A 22404-nucleotide genomic window follows, 5' to 3' on the forward strand; every position below is an offset into this window, starting at 1 on the left:
GTGGATGTTACTGAGGTATCACCTAACAGGCATAGTGATGAGGTAATTGGAATGTTACAATTGAAACTTGTTGAAATTGTTTTAATGACTTCCTTCCAGAACAAGGTAACAGGTGGACATGACCATATTGCATGTAAATATGTATCCGGTGTGTTAAGCATACAGTGTGTACATTTATCTGACTCTTCTATTCCCATTTTAAACAGTTTTTGTTGAGTTAAATGTGTTCTGTGAATGACTTTGTATTGAATTAATTGTATATTTTTATTAACACTGAAGTTGAATATATTTTTACAGATTTGATTCCAAAAATTGGTGTCTCTGGATATGTTGAGGTCCTGTTCCCATTTTGTGATTGGTACAGAGTAGAGTATGCTTTGACTGCAGATTATATTACGTTGTATAACTTACTTATGAAGTGACATACGGCCAAGTTTGGTGACCCATACTCGGAATTCATGCTCTGCATTTAACCCATCCAAAGTGCACACACACAGCATGAACACACATGATTTTGATGATGAGCTGATCTTCCATTGCCTGGCCGATCGCCCGCGCCTTTGCTATCGGTCAGTTGCTGTGCGCAGCTCCTTAAAAGCCTCCTGGTGCTGTTGGCCTGACTCGTCCATGCTGCGGAGAAGCTTGGCCTGAAACACTTGGATTACTGCCATCGTATGCAGCACCGATTCAGCCAGACTTGCAAAAGGTGTGAACTTGCACTGTTCAATTTTCTCTAAGAAAGATAATCGGAGTTACTTTTGCAATTCTCGATGCAGCATGAATGACATACAATGGTGATATTTTTCACAATCATGACAGAAAAAAATATAAATACTGCCCTAAACTCAATAGCGGAAAGGCAGTGCAATCCTCCCAGTATGGTGGATAAACAAAGCAGTTTCCCAGAAATTAATGCACCATGACGTCAGCTTCACATTCTCTAAATTGTGTCTTAAATTTCACATATTAATTTAGAGTTTATTGAACTATTGTATAAAATCAATATCACATTTGCAATCATGCAGATATTTGGGGAAAACAATACTCTTGCTGATATTGATATTGCTAAAAAAGCAAAAGGGAAAAGGGGGAAAGGGAAGTGGTGTGTGGCCAAGTATGGTGACCCGTACTCGGAATTTGTGCTCTGCATTTAAGTGTACACACAGTGAACATAAACACAGCGCAGTGGGTTAAACTATATCATATAAACCCATATGCGCTATTTTTTCCATAATTATGCACGCCGATTGTAAAATAGACCATATGTCACGACTCTGTGTAGGAGAGATGACGGAGACGTGTATCAAACTAACAGTTTTTATTATAATCCAACACAAAGGGAAATCCACACTTGGAAACAGCTGGTACACATGAACATGACGTTAAGACCTGACAAACACAGACTGGGGTTGAAATACATGGGGTACACCTGAATCAAATGACATGATCAAACATGGGGAAACTGGGTCACGGGGAGCACAAAGAATCCATGGCCGTGAAAAAGTGAGTAGACATTACTTTTATTAGGTGTTCCATATGAATTTTTTTTTAAATATTATCAAAATGTTTATTTGTAGCATCAGTTTTTGCATTGATTAGTCAAACCTGAACACACATACATTAAAAGAGAGAAAAGCCATATCTGCATATATTTTACGAAAAGATTGATAAAACATTGTGCTATAGGTTTAAGGCTAGATTTTTCGCTCATGTTTTTAACAGGATACACCCCAGTATATATAGAGTTAATGTTACTAAACTTTGTGGATGTGTTCTAAGATGCGATACGTTCTAAGATTTGATGCTGTCATTCCAGTATCTTCCAGTTATTGTTTCCCATATTCTTTGCATCTATCTGATCTTTGTGTAGTACCTGATTCTGACACACTAATATAACCGAATGTGAGAACATATACAACGGTTTGTTTCATACCCTTCTGACATTTCGGAATGTACGCAATACACAGACACATGTCATAAAATACTATGATAAGAGTCCCATTTACATCAACAAGGAAATACTGATGCAGATATAGTTCTTTTTTTAGGATATCAGTAGTTAAGGATAAAAGACTCGAGTTGTTTAAAATTTTCACGAGTCCTTCTTGTCCAGTCAAGTCAAAAGTAATTTTAGGTCGAGTCTCAAGTCTTTTCAAAAAGCAACTCGAGTGCGACCCGAGTCCAAGTCTATAACTCGAGAGCCCATTTATGGTGTAATCCAACACAGAGACACTGAGGAATCAAGAGAAACTTTAAATCCAGCATAGAGGGGTTCAGTGAATGTGGTGTTAAATGTGTGTAAGTGTGTGAGTGTGTGTGTGTCAGACACACTGTAGAATGACAGAGTGCCGTCCAACACATCCAGATACACTCCTACTCTATTACAAAAAGGTGAAGGGGTAGAGATGTCAGTGAACTTATTATTGTGCCATACAGTAATTCCATCATCAGTACAGATCAGACTCCAGGATTTCTCATTGTATCCAAACCAACAGTCACCGCCTGCTTTTCTGCTGATTCCTTTATAGGTCACTGATATTTCTGCATTATCTCTGCTCCATTCAGCCTCCCAGTAACACCGTCCAGTCAGACTCTCTCCACACAAAACATGAGGAACCTGCTCAAATCTCTCAGGATGATCAGGATATGTCTGATGATCTTTCACTCGCGTCACCTTTCTGTTGTCCTCAGACAGGATGAGTTGAGTATTTGCTGTGTTTGGGTCCAGTGAGAGATCACAGGCATCTGAACATAAGAAGAAAGAAACATCTATAACAACAAAACAATAGTCACTGAAGACCTGTGTGCTTGTACACGTACACTTTCGTAGTCCTGCTGTCATCATGAACTCTCCCCCATGATCCACACTAAAAACAAAAAAACACACTTTAATGTAGATATATATAATGCACACACAAGTTTGACATGGCAGTATTAGTGTTTGACATACTTGAGTATCTGCAATGAGCAGTTTGGATCCTCCGTTTTTTGGTTGAGCAGCTGGACTCCTGATTGTCCTGGGTGATTATAGCTCAGATCCAGCTCTCTCAGGTGTGAAGGGTTTGAACTCAGTGCTGAAGACAAATAAACACAGCCTTCCTCTGTCACCATACAGCCTGACAACCTAACGACACACAGTCAGATACATTTACAGACACACATCAACATCATGACCAACTGACTGTACATTATCTCTTGTATGTTCTTAGACACCTTAGTATCTCCAGTTGACAGTTTGGACTCTTCAGTCCATCAGAGAGTAGTTTCACTCCTGAATCCTGCAGGTCATTGTTACTCAGATCCAGCTCTCTTAGGACATAGTTTGAGGATTGTAGAGCTGATGACACAATTTCACAGGACTGACAAGTCAGATTACAGCATGGTATTCTAAATGAAACAAATAAAACAGACAAATTAAAAGTACTTTGAAAACACAATAATAGCTCATATTACATGGATCTCGTCATTTTTTAAATTAATTTAAAATTCCTATTTTCTTTCTAAGTGTAATTGTCTTTTGATAAACATACAACAATATATACAAATATTATGGTAAGAAACACAAATTTGCAATATCAAGCAGCATAACGAGCCATTTTGAACAGCTAAAATAACTGGGAATGGATGACACCAAAAGCCTCGCACTTTCAAGTTAACTGGCCATGACACCACAATGTTAAAAATAAGTTTGTTTGTTTGTTATGTCACTCCAGTCCATTTCTTCTCACACAATAAATAATTGTATACTCAAATCAATATGTCCGTACATTTATTTGCTAAATAGCAGTGTAATAAGAGGGACCATGTAGTCAGATTATCATTATTGCAATGGGAACCCATTCAGTGTGATAAAACCCTTTCAAACCAAGGTCCTGATCATCCTGTCAGTTTTTATTTTGAGATCATGATTAGATGACTGTACATTGTCTTACATATATCTCATGAAATCTCCCGAAAGGCTGAAAGACTCAATGTAAAAGTCAAACCTCAGTATCTTCAGCCGACAGTTGGAACTGTGCAGTCCATGAGAAAGAATCTCCATTCCTGTATCCTGCAGGTTATTGTTACTCAGATCCAGCTCTCTCAGGACAGAGTTTGAGGACTGTAGAGCTGATGACGCAATTTCACAATGCTGACTAGTGAGATTACAGAACCGCAATCTAAACAGGAAAATAAAAACAAAGCAATTACACACAGATTAAAAATGAGCAGAGATACAGTGCATTCAGAAAGTATTCTTTTTTTTCACATTTTCCTATGTTGCTTCCTTATGCTAAAATTCTTGAAAATATTTTTAGATTCACATCAGATTTGCATGCACCATAGAGACAAATTAAAACAGATCTGTGATAACTTTGCAAACAGAACATTTTAAAAAGAACATTCCCATTGCTTAAGTATTCAGACCCTTAAGCCTATGAGGTCAGCGAACACACTGGTGTGTTCAGTTGCATTTTTTTCGTGATAACGGCAAAATAACTCTCGTCAGTGTTTGTCGTACAGATAAGAGTAAGACATTGTTTGAAACTGCAAAGGTTCTACTTTTTTTGTATACACTGACAATAACAACAAAATGTTGTGCTTTTGTAAAATGAAGAAAACAAACAGGGTGTGCTTTCTGCCATGTTGATGTCTATGAACTTCTTGAACTGGAACAGTCTATTCCATCTGAGCTCATTATCTATAATGTGGTCACACACATGCAGCGCACGCTATTAATACATTAAGCATCCACATGAGCCATGCAAATATGTAAATGCAATCACCTCAATAAACAAAGCAGCAAGATTTGTGAAGTTCATCTAGGCTACTTTTTATTTTTGAAATCTGCGAGGAATACATCTTGTATTCACCTTAGAAGACAACTGGTTTGATCCAGCAGAGGATATCATTTCTGACGTGTAATTTATTATAACCTGCTTTAGTTAACGTGTTATTTTGACAAACAATAATGTTAAAATGAATAATTTAGTTATAAAATGTTGTTTTTGTGTTACATGATAAAGCATGCATGCGTAAAACTTATTTGCATTAATTATCTGGCAGCAGCTTCAACTACAAAGTACTGTTTATTTATAGTTTTTCTGTATTTAGAATTTCAGTGTTGTAACAATTGTACTACAAAATTAATGGTAAAATACTGACAGCACACTTGCCTGTAGTTTTATGTTATTTTTACAGTTCTTTAACTATTTTACAGTGTTACTGTAATACACTAAATTACAATAACTGCCACGTACGTTCAAAAACTAATACTTATGTGTTAATAATGTGAGGCCATTTGTATTGTGAAATTTTTAAATCTGAGCCCACTAAAAAAAACAAAAAAAATCTTAAAATAAAGTTAACCAAAATCATTAAAACTAGAAACAAATTCAACTCAAATCTATTGCAGATAACTGCTAGCTAACAACAGCACACATGCATGTGTGATTGGAATTAACCAAGAGATCATCACTGCACCAGCATCTACATTAGTGCTGTGCGATTTGGGGAAAATATCTAATTGCGATTTGTTTTCTTCAGATATTGAGATTTGTTTTGCGATTTTAAATTTGCTAAGTCGAGCTTCAGCTCAGTCATGGGCAGTCGTGGGCAGTCGTGGCCTAATGGATAGAGAGTTGGACTTGTAACCCGAAGGTTGTGGGTTCGAGTCTCAGGTCCGGCAGGGATTGTAGGTGGGGGGAGTGAATAACCAACACTCTCTCCACCCTCAATACCACGACTGAGGTGAGACCCTTGAGCAAGGCACTGAACCCAGCATTGGCTGCCCACTGCTCCGGGTGTATGTTCACTACTGAGTGTACACTTGGATGGGTTAAATGCAGAGCACACATTTCACTGCTGGTTATACTCTGTATAATTGTGTATGTGACAAATAAAAACAAATAATAATAGTATTGTCAATAATGTGCAGCACAGTATGAGTATTGTTACCCTGCTGAAAAAAACAAAATAAAACAATAGAAACCATCACAGAAATTCTTATACAGTGGTGTGAAAAAGTGTTGGCCCCCTTCCTGATTTTTTTTTTAAGTTATAAAGCCGTTTCTAAAGCTTTGGGACTCTAGCGAACCACAGTGAGAGCCATTATCCACAAATGGAGAAAACATGGAACAGTGGTGAACCTTCCCAGGAGTGGCCGGCCGACCAAAATTACCCCAAGAGCGCAGCAACGACTCATCCAAGAGGTCACAAAAGACCCCACAACAATATCTAAAGAACTGCAGACCCCACTTGCCTCAGTTAAGGTCAGTGTTCATGAACCCACCATAAGAAAGAGACTGGGCAAAAATGGCCTGCATGCAGTTCCAAGACGAAAACCGCTGCTGAGCAAAAAGAACATAAAGGCTCGTCTCAGTTTTGCCAGAAAACATCTTGATGATCCCCAAGACTTTTGGGAAAATACTCTGTGGACTGACGAGACAAAAGTTGAACTTTTTGGAAGGTGTGTGTCCCATTACATCTGGCGTAAAAGTAACACAGCCTTTCAGAAAAAGAACATCATACCAACAGTAAAATATGGTGGTGGTAGTGTGATGGTCTGGGGCTGTTTTGCTGCTTCAGGACCTGGAAGACTTGCTGTGATAAATAGAACCATGAATTCAGCTGTCTACCAAAAAACCCTGAAGCACAATGTCCGGCCATCTGTTTGGGACCTCAAGCTGAAGCAAACTTGGGGTCTGCAGCAGGACAATTATCCAAAACACACCAGCAAATCCACCTCTTAATGGCTGAAGAGAAACAAAATTAAGACTTTGGAGTGGCCTAGTCAAAGTCCTGACCTGAATCCTATTGAGATGCTGTGGCATGACCTTAAAAAGGCGGTTCATGCTCGAAAACCCTCCAATGTGGCTGAATTACAACAATTCTGCCAAGTTGAGTGGGCCAAAACTCATCCACAGCGCTGTAACAGACTCATTGCAAGTTATCGCAAACGCTTGATTGCAGTTGTTGCTGCTAAGGGTGGCCCAACCAGTTATTAGGTTTAGGGGGCATACACTTTTTCACACAGGGCCATGTGGGTTTGGATTTTGTTTTCCCTTCATAATAAAAAACTTCATTCAAAAACTGCATGTTGTGTTTACTTGTGTTATCTTTGATTAATATTTAAATTTGTTTGATGATCTGAAACATTAAAGTGTGACAAACATGCAAAAAAAATCAGGATGGGGGCCAACACTTTTTCACACCACTGTAGTTTCCATAAAAAAACTATTGTCTGTCATTTTGAAGCTAAAGTTACATACATTTTTCTTCTGACCCTTTTTAAATGGTGGGCGTTTACGCAGTTGGCTAAAGCAGTGCTGGTTGGGGAGAACGGAGGTGCGCTCACTCTATTGGTTAGTAAGACAGAAGATCAATGTTTCACTGCTCATTCTTGACTTACCACAGGCTCTACTCTTCAGCACAATGGTAACCCACAAAACGCAGACAAACAAAAATATCCCCCATATCATTATGTGCAAAAACACAATAAATAACACTTAATTTCAGCATTTTATTTTACAATAAACTACTGGCAGCAGGTTTGCCAGTATATGACTGTTTTTCTACAGTTTGCTTGCAGTGAACTTAATTGACATTTTATTACTGTTTAAATTCAAATGGATGTATCTCTTTATTTTACACCTTTATCCCCAACATTAATCTTAAATCTGAAATAAAAGAAGACACTAAATCTCTCAAGATCTCAGCAGAGGATGATTAAAAATATCAGGATGTCTTTAGAAAAGAGTAGAGGTATGACCTCGGCATCCTGGCCAAATTTGACCATTGGCCTCTTACCATCATGGCCTCCTAACAATCCCCATATCTACTGATTGGCTTTATCACTCTGTCTCCTCTCCACCAATACACTGGTGTGTGGTGGGCATTCTGGCGTACTGTGGCTGCTGTCGCATCATCCAGGTGGATGCTGCACATTGGTGGTGGATGAGGAGATACCCCTGACAATGTAAAGCACTTTGAGTGCCTAGAAAAGCGCTATATAAATGTAATGAATTATTATTATTACTGATCACATATTATTGTAGTGCAGTTTGTGCTGAATACAGTATAATCAGACATTATCCATTAATAGGTTTATAAATAAACAATATATCATGACATGTCAAAACTTCTCCACAGCCCAAAAACTTCATCAGACCAGAGAGGCTTAGTGGAGGCACCTTTGGAATCGATTACAGCCTCAAGTCTTTTGGATATGACACAATAAACTTTGCACATCTGCATTTGGGGATTTCCCACCACTCTTCTCTGCATAGAACACCCCTATATTCTCAAAACCTCAAGTGATCTTCAGGATTCGTTGCCTTGACAACAACCCAAGAAAATGTATAAATGCCTAATATTGTTACACACCTCAGTAACTCCAGTTGACAGTTTGTACTCTTCAGTCCATGAGAAAGAAGATTCACAGAGTCCTGAAGGTCATTGTTACTCAGGTCCAGCTCTCTCAAGACAGAGGATTGTAGAGCTGATGACACAATTTCACAATGCTGACCAGTGAGATTACAGCCAGCAAGACTGAAAGAGAGTAAAACACACAGGGAGAAAATACTTAACCTTCTACAGCAATCTGCATCAGCTAGACAACAACAGAAACCTATTTCAATTTAGAAAGGACCGTAACACGACAAACACTCACAGAGCTTTTCTACAGTTGCTCACAGCTGGTATCAGTCTTCTTTTACCCTCATCTGATGTGTTGTATTTCTTGAGGTCCAGCTCATCCAGCACCTCCTCTGACATCTGAAGTATGTAGGCGATTGTTGAGCAGTGAGAAGGAGAGAGATACTTCTCTGAGTGTTTGTCTGATTTCACAAACTCCTGAATCTCTCTGGACAGAGTCTGATCTTTCATTTCCAGCAGACAGAGGAACAGATTGATGGATCTTTCAGTGGAGAGTCCATGTCCATCTTTGATCTTCTCTTTAATGTACTGCGTGGTTCTCATGATGCTCTTTGAACTGTTCTCTGTGTGTGTCAGTAGATCCTGTAATAGTCTCTGATTGGACTCCAGTGAGATGCCCAGCAGGAATCGCAGGAACAGATCCAGCTGGCCATTTTTACTCCTGAGGGCTTTATATACTACTGATGTTAGTAGATCATACAAAGAGTCTTTATCAGACAAGTACTCAGCGTTAGAGTAATTTATATGGGTTAAATTAATACCGTCAACATCTGGGTCAGTGTCATATTCATGGTCATGTTTATATTTAGCACCCAGAATTTGAAGTGGTTCCTTGTTCTTCATTAAATAGCAGGAAAACACATAGTATGCAGCGAGAAACTCCTGAACACTCAGATGAATGAAGCTGTAGACTTTGCTCTGATGAATCACAGATTCCTCCTTAAAGATCTCAGTGCAGATCCCAGAATACACCGAGGCGTCAGTGACATCTATGTCGCTCTCAATCAGGTCCTCCTCATAGAACATCACATTGCCCTTCATCAGCTGTTTGAAAGCCACTTCAGCAAGTTTCACAATCACTTCTCTGTTGGACTGCAGGAGTTTCTCTGGATCTCTCTCTTCATACTTCTGATTCCTCATGTTAATCTGAATCAGCAGGAAGTGGATGTACATTTCAGTCAGAGTTTGAGGGATTTCTGCAAACATATCTTCTTTTAGGAGCTTCTGAAGCACAGTGGATGAGATCCAGCAGAAGACGGGGATGTGGCACATGATGTGGAGGCTTCTTGCTCTTTTGATGTGTGAAACAATTCTGCTGGCTTGATGCTGGTCACTGATTCTCTTCCTGAAATATTCCTGCTTCTGATGATCATTGAATCCCTGGATTTCTGTCAGACGGTTTATGCATTTAGAGGGGATCTGATTGGCTGCTGCTGGTCTGGAGGTGATCCAGATAAGAGCAGAGGGAAGCAGATCTCCTTTCATGAGGTTTGACACCAACACACCCACCGATGAAGTCTCAGTCACATCAGAAACTTTCTGACTATCTGAAAACATCAGTGTGATTTTGTTTTCATCCAGGCCGTCAAAGATGAACACAACTTTACACTCATCATAAATCTTTGAGTCGAGATGTTGAAGTTCAGGATGAAAGTCCAGCAGAAGTCTGTGAAGACTGTACTGATGATCTCGGATCAAGTTCAGCTCTCGAAATGGAAGCACAAATATCAAATCTACATCCTGATTGGCTTTTCCCTCGGCCCAGTCCAGAATGAACTTCTGCACAGAGACGGTTTTTCCAATTCCGGCAATGCCTTTGGTAAGGACATTCTTTATTTGGTCTTTCTCCTCACATCCTGTTTCAGGTGAGGCTTTAAAGATATCATTGCAGTAGATTGGAGTGCCTTGTGAGTGTTGTGTTCTGGCTGTTTTCTCCATCTGTAAAACCTCATGTTCTTCATTCACTCCTTCTCTCGCTTCTTTCATGATGTAGAGCTGTGTGTAGATCCTGTTCAGGAGGGTTTCATTCCCTTGCAGTTTGATTCCCTCAAATAATCTCTCGTACTTATTCTTCATGCTAATTTTGAGCTCGTCTTTGACTCTCTGCAGGTCTCCAGTCTCTAGCTTGTGTGTCTGCAGGACTGTTTTAGTGTTGTCATGCCTGATGCAGGTCTGATGTATTTTCCCCCTGCTGAATAAACAACAAGAAAAAGGAGAATGGCAGTGATTACAATGACTGTTGGAAACCATCAGACATATATCCATAACAGATACAATTTTGAGTTGCACCCCTGTGAAATGCCTATGTTGCATATTTTGAATTAAATTTGGTGTTATTTGATTGAATTTTGTAAATCACTATTCCTCTGAGATGCACAACAATAAATTAGTAGATGTTTATACTAACGGAGGGTCAAAGGTCACTGGTTTATCACTCAATTCAGGGGGACCCAACATGGATGCGCTACTCTTTACAAACACACCGCTGGGATCTGGAGACTCTGATCTCTGTCTCTTTCTCCTGCAGATATTGACAAAAGACAAATAAAACAGCATTTTAGACCATTCCTGTTTTAAAAATCTGCTATTTGTCTGTCGTGGGCTACTATCTATAACATCAATTCACTTTTAATTTACATTTGTACTTGTTCATTTTGAAAACAATTGCATGCAAATAAATTTAGAAATGAGAAATACAACAAAGCATTTCATCCTAAGGTCGCAGTAACATGAGAAGTGTTGTAACACAAAGTTCCAAGATTGTTCAGAGAAGTAAAGGCAATTATAAAGTATTTTTTAAATAAAATAAAGAGAGAGATCCGTTAACAGGATTCAATCAATGATTTTTCAGGAACTCAGCAGTTTGGGGAGATGTGGAGATCATTCCACCAATGAATAACAGCAACACTGAAGGTTCAGGAATGTGATTTTGTGTGTCTGTGTGATGGCACCACTCACCACAGGCTTCTGGAATGGACTGCAAGTCACTTTAGATAGAAGTCTAAAATAGCCAGTGTCTTACCTGGAGTCAGAGATCACTGCATTACTGAGTTTAAGGGGATGTTTCATCGTGGACTGATCACTCTTCACATGCACACTGGATCCAGGAGATATACAACTCATTTTAGAGGCAGTGCCATCATCAACTTTCTCTTTATGGAGGCTCATTTTAGTGTCCTCCTACTCTCATTTGCCAAAAGAGTGTGGAGGGACTCTTTTCAGACCTGTTAAAAAATATTTAGGGACACATGGTATTTTTGTAAATGTCTATAGATTTGAACCTTGAAAAATTGTGAAAGGCACTGTCCATCAATATAATAATAATAATACATAAATTAAAACAAACAGACTTCAACTCAATTGTGTAACAGCCAGTGATCTTAAATCACACCAGAAACACACATAGTAACAGATGTTACAGACATGATAAAAGCTTGGAACTTACGCCTCACTGCATCACTTTTTATTGTGACACACACACACACACACATATATATATATATATATATATATACATACATACATACAGTGCCTTGCGGAAGTATTCAAACCCCTTCATTTTTTTCACGCTTTGTTATGTTGAAGCCTTATGTTAAACTGATTTTTACTCTTTTTTTTTCACATCAATCTACACTCCATACTCCATAATGGCAAAGCAAAAGCAGAACTGTCACAACTTTGTTAATTTATAAAAAAGAAAAACCCACTGAAACAAGTACATTACATATTGAAACCCTTAACTTAGTACTTAGCTGAAGCACCTTTATAGCCTCAAGTATATGATGCAACAAGCTTTGCACATCAGCATTTGGCAATTATCTGCCATTCTTTGCTTCTCAAGCTGTCAGGTTGGATGGTGGCAGACACACATTTTCAGGTTTCTCCAGAAATATTTGATTGGGTTCAAGCCCAGGCTCTGGCTGGGCCACTAAAGGACATTCAGAGTTGTCTATAAGCCACTCTTGCTGTGTGCTTAGGGTCATTGTGCTGTTGGAAGGTGAACCTTCTGCCCGTCTGAGGTTCTGGATGCTCTGGACTTTCATTAAGGCTATCTCTATATTTTTGTGCATTGAGCTTTTCTTCTACTCTGACGAGTCCCTCAGTCGCTGCCGCTGAAAAACAGAAGGTTTACCTTCCAACAGGACAGTGACCCTAAACGCACAGCAAGAGTGGCTTATACACAACTCTGTGAATGTCTTTGAGTGGACCAGCCACAGCCTGAGCTTGAATCCAATCAAATATTTCTGGAGAAACCTGAAAATGTGAGTCTGCCACCATCCAACCTGACAGAGCTTAAGAGTGTTCAATTATTCTATTTATGTTCAATTATTCTAAAATTATTTTAATGTTACACACACACACACACACACACACACACACACAAAAAAATCATCGGCCTGAGTAAATTGTAGGCTGCCATTATAGAACTGTGACTGCACAAGTAGTAATTTTAAACATTGTGAAATTACATAGGCTACATAGCTTACAAATGGCATGAAATTTGAAAGTATAACTAAACTTCTATGAAACGTCAGTAAAACATTTTTTAAGCAATGGCACTTAAATTTTATTGCAACAATTATAGCCAATGAATGAATGAAAATGCATATTTTTCAATTAAAAATATTGAATAGGTCCAAGTAAGAATATGCTGAAAGGTATTTATTTATTTTTTATTTTTTTTTAACAACATTAACTTACCATGTGTACATGGTATAATAACGGTAACATACTGTAAAAATGAAGAGCTGTAAATTAATGTTAGAGAGCTGTAAAATAACAGTATAATGCTGGCAACCACAGCTGCCAGTAGATTACCACAGTATTTCAGTATTTCTCAGAGGTCGGGTTTCAAGTGTAATTCGTTCGAAGTAATGGTGCTTCATATAATGTTATCCAAAGAAACAAGTGTTAATGATAAATCCCCTGTGATGTTTGTACAGGCTACTGCATACAGGCCACCATGCAGACTTTATTAAAGAATTTGCTGATTTTCTATCTGAGGTAGTGCTGGCTGCAGATAAAGAGGTTTCTAATAGGTTGTTTGCACATGACATCATTGCTGTGGCACAAAATGCAGCTGGAGGGCAGGAAGTAATTTTTTTCTCCATAGGAATCAGTAGCAGAAACTCGTGATGCCTGTGGTTTGCATTGTTTATGGATGCTCAAATCGTTCAAACCGAGAAAACACAAGGAGCTTTTATTGTGTATGAAAATGTGTTGTTCATAAGGGGGTAAAAGTCAAGAAATTGACTGAAAAACGCAGGAAAATGTGGCTTGTAAACCTGCGTCGGCGGTCGGGAGGAGCCGGTCGAATAATGCTTGTGTGTGCAAAAGGTTAATATAAGACATAATATTAATATATTAATACAGATATAAATAGATAATGCAAGGCTGCCACCTCAAGCATTCAGTGTGAGACAGTCAGAATTAATTTAATTCTAAACGCCACACATAGACACGATGTAAATAAGATATTATTTGCAGTTCAGAGAGCTTCATCGATTATAACAGAACATTGTGAGATTGCAAAAAACTGAAGTGAGCCAGCTTTTTAGTGATTATATACAAGAGCTATTTACTCGCTGTCTAGGCTGTAAACAATTCAGAATTTGAATAAGTTTTGCTTTACGTGCTGCTAGGACCAATGTTGAGCCTGGTCAGTACCTGGATGGGAGACCTCCTGGGAAAACTAGGTTGCTGTTGGAAGAGGTGTTAGTGAGGCCAGCAGGGGGTGCTCACCCTGTGGTCTGTGTGGGTCCTAACACCCCAGTATAGTGACGGGGACACTATACTGTAAAAAGCACCGTCTTTCAGATGAGACGTTAAAACGAGGTCCTGACTCTCTGTGGTCACTAAAAATCCCACGGCACTTCTCGTAAAGAGTAGGGGTGTAAACCCGGTGTCCTGGCCAAATTCCCTCCACTGGCCCTTATCAATCATGGCCTCCTAGTAATCCCCATCTACTTGATTGGTTCTATCACTCTCTCCTCTCCACCTGTAGCTGGTGAGCGCACTGGCGCCGTTGTACTGTGGCTGCCGTCGCATCATCCAAGTGGATGCTACACACTGGTGGTGGTTGAGGAGAGACCCCCACATGATTGTAAAGCGCTTTGGGTGTATGGCAATACACAATAAAAGCGCTATATAAATGCATCATTCATTCATTCATTCATTCAATGTACACAAACCCTGTATGCAGCAAAGTGTCAGGAGTGACTGAAAAAAAGAGAACGGAAGAGATGGAGGAACATCCGTACTGTACTGGTTTAGGTGCTACCACTTGCATGTCATTGAATCGGTGGATATAGGCTAAGCAACTTACCCTGACTGCAAACAAGCTATTACGAAAGTGAATCCCATATTTATATGAGGGATATGGGATATATGCCACTCCTGAAACTTTGCTGCATGTACAGGGTTTGTGGCCGTGGTCCTATTAGAAGCACGTAAAACAACTTTTAGTTAAATTCTGATTTGATTATAGCCTAGAAAACGAGCAAATAGCACTTCCATGTAATCACTAATGCCGTTTATCCCAATCTCACGGTTCCTTATAATCAGTCAAGCTCTCTGAACTGCAAATATCATCTTATTTACATCGTGTCTACGTGTGGCGTTTAGCACTGAGTGAATTCGGACTGGCTCACCTTGTATCTATTTATATATGTCTTTATTAATATATTATTATATCCTATATTAACCATTTGCACACACAAGCATTATACGATCGGCTCCTCCCGACCGCAGACGCAGGTTTACAAGCCACTTTTTCCTGCGTTTTTCAGTCAATTTCTTGACTTTTCCCTCCTTATGAACAACACATTTTCGTACACGATAAAAGCTCCTTGTGTTTTCTCCGTTTGACCGATTTGAGCATCCATAAACAACACAAAACACAGGCATCTTGAGTTTCTGCTACTGATTCCTATGGAGAAAAAACTACTTCCTGCCCTCCAGCTGCATTTCCCGCGCCATCAGAATCACGTGTTTGCAAACAACCTATTGCTGGTGATTTTTATATCCATGTTGACAATGAAAAAGATTCGTTGCATTTATAGACATTCTAAACTCTATTGGTGTTAAACACGTGTCAGGAAACCATACTCTTTAATACTAGGCTTGTTTGAGTTGAGCAAAATCTGCGCAGAACCGATCACCGGTGATCAGCGCGAGATGCATGCCGGTTAGAAATGTGTCCGAGTGCGGTCCGCCTTGCTCTGATGTCATGCTGACTTATGTCAAAAATCTCCCTCATTGGCTGCGAATGTCATCTGATATTTTTTCCCCTTAATCCTAAGAAGTCCATTACCTATAGCCGAATACTATTTACTTTTTCTATAGTAATTTATTAGTAATTAGGACATGTGCGTTATTTATTTACCCTTTTATTTTTATTTTCTTGGTTTGAAGTCCTGTTTGTTGTAATTTTCTCTTTATGTATTGTATGCTGGTGTTAATTTTGTACATTTACATTTTTGTACAACATTATTCCATTAAATAAATGAGTCAATCCATCAATACATGCATGCATAGGCTACATCTAATGTGACGGTTTTGCAGTTAGGCCTCATGTTTGTGTGTTTTTATCTGAGATCTTTATCTGGGTATGTCTTATTTCAGGAGTGCAGTAAACAAAGCCCACACATGCATGCTAATTTCTTAATTTGAAATGTGTTTTTGTTTCATATTAATTTTGAATAATAATTTGCTGTACACACTTTTCCTAAACATGGAATTCACGTTTTAAAGCTGGAGTTCAGTGCAATACAAAATAAAGCATTTCAAACATCATGGAATCAAGTATTAATGTTATACTCAGTTAGAAAATGGTAAAGTACCAGTTTATTCAACTTTTAATACATCAGTGTGTGACGAAGAAACTGGAAAGTTTGAAATAGCCTACATGAAAATTCGTGATAATTTTCATGTATTTTAAGAACACAATTTATCAGACTTTTAGTAGTTTAATTCAGTGTGGTAATTTGCGTTTAGCATTCAACTCACACACAACGCACACTATTTATTATTGTGGTGCTCTGTATATTTGTATGTTTTCATTAATATGCTTCTAATGTGATCATCATTAGTATAATAATGCATATCTGTGTCAAAATGACCTGCCAAGCCTATTTTGAACTAAAAATATTCGTATAAAAGTTATATAGCTACGAATATTTCTCATAAACAACTTTTTTTTATGATTAAAATATCGCATATTCGCGGGATATCAACAGCAATTTGATATTTAACGCTTCCGCCATTTTGGTTAGTTTCCCTGCTAGAAAAACCAGCATAGACCAGCATAATTCCCATGCTGGTTAATGCTGGTTTATGCTGGACTATGCTGGTAAATGCTGGTTTGGTGCTGGTTTAGCTGGTGGACCAGCAAGACAATGCTGGTCTACCAGCATGGTCTTGCTGGTGATGCTGGTCTACCAGCCTGGTCTTGCTGGTCTACCAGCATGGTCTTGCTGGTGATGCTGGTCTACCAGCCTGGTCTTGCTGGTAATGCTGGTCTACCAGTCTGGTCTTGCTGGTGATGCTGGTCTACCAGCCTGGTCTTGCTGGTCTACCAGCATGGTCTTGCTGGTGATGCTGGTCTACCAGCATGGTTTTGCTAGTGAGTCTCATTAACCCTTTAAACATCTCCTGCACAAAATTTGTGTAGCGCCCCCTGCCCTCTCGAGAGTTACAGCTCTCAAGCTTCTCAAGTCTGTTAGGGTGGAGCACCAAGTTATGGTGATATGTCTCTCGGCAAGCAAAATGTAAAACCTAGAATGTTTCTGTCTATTTTATCTTATTTATTTTTTATTTATAATAATTAGGTATAATTTTAAAGCTTAGAAATTCAGCTTTCGAATGCATCCAACCATTTTGATAAACTCCTAACCAGTGATGCCTAGTCAGTCTAAACCGAAGTGTACCGCCGATGGGCGCCCCTAGCGAAGAAAAAAATTATAATCATAATTTTTAAAAGCAATGCCTTGATCAACACAAAATAGGAGTCATTGGAAAGCTTGGGGTCTGACCTTTACAATGCATTTGGCCACTTTGATTAATTCCTAAGTAGTGCTGAGTTATTTGCGGATAAATAGAAAAAATGTTTTCATAATTGATGAAAAATGTTTTTTGTGCCATGTACTCTAATATATCAGAAACATACAACTCGGATAGTCATGTGTCATTTGAAAGGTCTCACTGAGTAGAATAAAACAAGTATAATTGTTTGGGGTTTTGACTAAATTTGAGTGAGACATTACTTCTATTTCAAAACTGTAAAGGGCTAAGAGAAAGGCTACCTTGTTTCCAAATGCTGTAACTTTTGTTTACTTCATGATACTTCACAGTTTAATTCACATACAGCACACATGTTGGGAAACATCACCAAAAAAAAAAAAAAAATTCTTTCATGAGATATTGAACATCAAATAAGAATAATATGAAAAATGTTCCTTGACCCCACTAATTATTTTTTACATTTTATCACCTATTTCTCAAAATGAGAATATTCAAATGCAAAGTTTTTTTCCCCCTAAAAATATAGAAAGATTTCTATCAAACGATACCTACTTTTTAACTCTCCTTGCTACGGCCTTGAAGTTATGAGTCATTATTTTTGTATATGGCACTCAGAAAACAGTTTTTAAAATTCCTTCAGGGAGTCAAGAGCTAAACAAAAAGGCATATTTTGTTATAAAATACTGTAACTTTTGGATACTTTATGCAATCACCAAAAATTTGAAACAGATACAGCTAACATGCTGGGGAGCATCATCAAAAAATAATTTTCCTCCTACCTTATTTATATCCTGAGATACTGAATGTCAAATAAGGCAGATATGAAAAATTTCTCCAGCACTCAAATTTTTCTTACATTTTCATCAGCTATTTCTCAGGAGGAGAATGTCCTAATGAAATAATTGTTTAAAGTTTTCTATAAAACGATACCAACCTCTTTACTCTCCTTGCTACAGTCTTCGAGTTACGAGTCATTATGTTTGTGTATGTCACTCAGAAAAAACAAATGCCCTCAGGACTTAAAGGGTTAATGCACATTTATGCAGCCAGCACTTGGTCCATTTAATAAGTTGCTTGTTTATTGCTAAGTTTAAAGTACTGAAATAGAAGACAATGAAATAGAAATTAGGCTATCAATGTCAAGGAGTTCTTTAAGGGAAGTACATTAATATATTGTAAATACTTGGCCTGCAATACAACACATACCATTATCTCAATTTTCATATAAATTAATTACAATAAATATAAAAATAAACTGAAGATTATAGAACATTAACGTCTGTTTGAAATAAGTTTTATTATCGCAACAAAAACATTTGCACGTTACATTCACATTTATAGGAATTGCTTGATAGCATTGCTATCATGACAATATATACAGTACATTCAATATTCATAAAATAAATTATCATGCTTCCCTTGATACTTTGTGTGCGAGATGAATACATGCCTCTTCAACCATCTATATTTTCTAGCCTTTGTGGCAATATGGCCTGCAACAGTCAGTTAACAAACACTGTACACCAATATAACAGATTACATTAACAGTGTTCCTACAAGCATCCTCTGACAATGTATTGTGGAGGATGTTTAATCAAAAAGTACATTGCAGTAACTTTGGAAAGCAGTTTGTTTATCATTTTCGGTTTCAATGTCAGTTGCAACCCGTAAGGCCCCATTACACTGAGCATGTTTAAGGCATAGCACTGAATTGTGGGAGGAGTGCAAAGGCATTGTTAGGTGACTGACAGTTGGAGCATGAAATTCTTGCTTGAATCATCGGTACAAAGAATGAATTTAATAATTCAAATATACAACTATGTGGACATAAAATCATCAGAATACTACAAAAATAAAATATATAAATAAAAAAATACTTACAGAACCAGTGGCCCTTTCCATTTTATAATTCTATAATTCCATTCTATAATTCCAGACACATCAGCATCTCATAACATCAGTCATCATCAAACTGGAGAAATAATGACCCTTGAAAGACCACCTCATCTGTCAAACATGGTGATTATAGTTTCACTTGTGATTTCACTTGACTGAATAAACTTAATCTTAGGACTTCTGTGTGTTGATATGTGCAGGCTGTTTAACATGTCCCTGACTCTGACACCTAACAACCAAAAGAGCCATAGAGCCAATATACTGTATATAAGAGTGGAACAAATGTCAACTTTATCATTCTTTGTGAAGTGGTGACTTCATATACAGTACATCCCAGCACAGCTCTGCCTAGCTTCAATCTGAAGCCAAAATAACTGAAAGTACCTGTGAGAGGTGTGCAGGGTCTTTCCATGAATGGAACTGGTTCAGGTGTCATTAGATGACCTAAATGTGAACTTGGGTCATGTGAAAACTTGAAGTGGTGTCACAAGTGTTTGATAGTGATGATAAGCCCTGTCTGTTTTTTTCCTTTTCTGTTTTTCTCTGGCCTTGGGTGCGAATGTCTTCCTAGATATTTCTTCTTTGTTTCCAGATATTCGTTGAGCCTTTTCTTCAGGGTCCTTGTTCTGTCAGCGAAGTAGCGTTTCCCAATGGCGTCACATGCGATGTCACACTCCAGTCTTCCTCTCAAAGGGGGTCTTGTCTTGAGGGTATCCCCAGCTGAGATCTTAAGATGTTCAGTGTGTTGTGGCTGTAATAACCTGGCTAGTTGTTTTGACAGTCAACCTTGTGGGATACTTCTGGTGGTGCCTGTTGAGTTAGCAGTGTTCATCCTTACCTTAAATAAAGTCAGGATTCTCATTATCCACTTGTTGTATCTGTTGGTCACTGAGACCTGCTGAAAACTAGAGGAAGGTGCAGCAGGTCTCAGTGACCAACAGATACAACAAGTGGATAATGAGAATCCTGACTTGATTCAAAGGGGTAGTTCACTCAAAAATTAAAATTCTGTCATTAATTACTCCACCCTCATGTCGTTCCAAACCCGTAAGACCTTATTTCATCTTCGGAACACAGTTTAAGATATGTTTGATGAAATCCGAGAGCACTTTGACCCTCCCATAGATAGCAAGGTTCCTTACACAATCAAGGCACAGAAAAGTACCAAGATGATCGACAAAGTAATCAACTGTAATGTTACGCAGCTACGAGAAAATTTTTTGCGCAAAGAAAACAAAAATAACGACTTTGTTCACGAAAGTACCATGATGCAAGCGTGTGGCGGCACTGACCCAGATCTGGAGTGATGACAGTGAACACAAGGCAGAGGGCACGCGCATGTGTTCAACTTCATCACGCCAGATCTGGGTCAGCGCCAGCTTTTGAATATTCTCATTTTTCTTTGCGCAAAAAATATTCTCGTAGCTTCGTAATGTTACAGTTGAACCACTGATGTCACATGGATTACTTTGTCGATGATCTTGGTAATTTTCTGTGCCTTGATCGTGGTAGTACCCTTGCTCTCTATGGGAGGGTCAAAGTGCTCATGGATTTCATAAAAAAATATCATAATTTGTGTTCCGAAGATGATCGAAGGTCTTACGGGTTTGGAACGACATGAGGGTGAGTAATTAATGACAGAATTTTCATTTTTGGGTGAACTATCCCTTTAAGGTAAGGATAAACACTGCTAACTCAACAGGCACCACCAGAAACATCCCACTGAGGTTCCCACAAGGTTGACTGTCAAAACATCTAGCCAGGGTCTTACAGCTACAACATACTGAACATCTAAAGATCTCAAGACCCCCTTTGAGAGGAAGACTGGAGTGTGACATTGCATGTGACGCCATTGGGAGACACTACATCACTGACAGAACAAGGGCCCTGAAGAAAAGGCTCAACGAATATCTGGAAACTGACATGCACAGTCTGTGAACTCCAGACCGAAACCGCTCACAGCGTTTACTGCACAGGGGTCAAAGTCATTTCAAATCAACGACCAGTCTTTGAACAGAAAGGGCTTATCATCACCAACAACTCACCCCCATTAGTCAATCACTTGTTATCATGTGAACACACTTGTGGACAGCTGAGCCAGCTCCATTCACTGAATTATGATTGTAAGATTTGTTCAACAACCAATCCTGTTTTCTCAAGGGGAAACCAAACATCGCTAATGTTTATGAGAAGTAATTCAAAACTGCAGCTGATCATAGTTTTAGCTGGTAGCTGGTACTTAAGATTACTACAGCTTAAAGCGAGCTACAGAATGACCACCTATGATGAAGACTAGTCTCTCTCATATGTATTTGGAAAGTCACAAATGTATGTCTGATCACCCGTCTTTAAAACTATGCATTTCTGCTCTAACCTGTCTACTGAAATCAGACACACTGGCAAAAAAAGGCTTCCACTTACAAGTCTGATATGTGACACAAACCCATGACCTTGTGATAAAGGAAACGAGGCATTTGTATAAAGTTTTTTGAAAAGGACAGCAATTTCTGTACCCCCTTCTGAAGGAAAGGATACAATATTTTGGATTTCTCCATAAACACCATCACTCATCTTTGCAAAACAGTCTCTGCGTCTCTTACTAAGGCTATAGCTTTTGCTGGTATAAACCAGTCCTTTATGCACCATTCTCTTGTGCACTACCATTTCATCTGGTGCATGTTTCTGTGCAGAAATGAAGGCTCTTTTTTCATCATCAGTAGTCTCTGTCACTCTGCCACTATCCAGAACAGTTGTGTCTTGAAATTTTGTGAAACTCTTTACTCTTGGGTCATTTGTCATTTCCAAACAGAACTCCTTAACTTGCTCGCTAACTGCATACCTTGTGGTAAAGAGTGGTATTGCTCTGTGCAACAGGAATTTGTTCACAATCTGCAGAGCTACACACTTTGTTCCATGCACCAGTTTCAACAGACCACCATTTGCATTTTCAAACACAAATGCTGAGTGTGCCCAGAGTGGCCCCCACAATTTCACTGATTTAGCAAGGGGAGTTAGCAGGTGTACATTAAATGTCATAGACGCCTCACCATACAGCAACTGAAACCTTGCCAC

The 22404-nt window shown here is 38.7% G+C and overlaps 1 protein-coding gene across 2 annotated transcripts in view; it reads right to left on the reverse strand.

Annotated features, from left to right (window-relative positions):
• Nucleotides 1–1302: 1302 nt before the first annotated feature.
• LOC306853904 (NACHT, LRR and PYD domains-containing protein 3-like) overlaps nt 1303–22404 on the reverse strand; it is a 30558-nt gene continuing 9456 nt past the window's right edge. Inside the window, exons 2-10 of one of the 2 annotated variants that reach the window (XM_079391591.1) lie at nt 11438–11639; nt 10823–10936; nt 8651–10606; nt 8365–8529; nt 3987–4160; nt 3214–3387; nt 2951–3124; nt 2821–2867; nt 1305–2745 (exon numbers count right to left, since the gene is read on the reverse strand). In XM_079391591.1, the coding sequence (XP_079247717.1) occupies nt 2207–2745; nt 2821–2867; nt 2951–3124; nt 3214–3387; nt 3987–4160; nt 8365–8529; nt 8651–10606; nt 10823–10936; nt 11438–11583 (3489 nt within the window). In that variant the 5' untranslated portion in view covers nt 11584–11639 and the 3' untranslated portion in view covers nt 1305–2206. Of the gene's footprint in view, nt 2868–2950; nt 3125–3213; nt 3388–3986; nt 4161–8364; nt 8530–8650; nt 10607–10822; nt 10937–11437; nt 11640–22404 lie in introns of both variants that reach the window. The other variant, XM_079391590.1, reaches the window with a different exon arrangement.

This window comes from Barbus barbus (genome assembly GCF_936440315.1).
Source record: "Barbus barbus genome assembly, chromosome: 34".
Taxonomy (NCBI): Eukaryota; Metazoa; Chordata; class Actinopteri; order Cypriniformes; family Cyprinidae; genus Barbus; species Barbus barbus.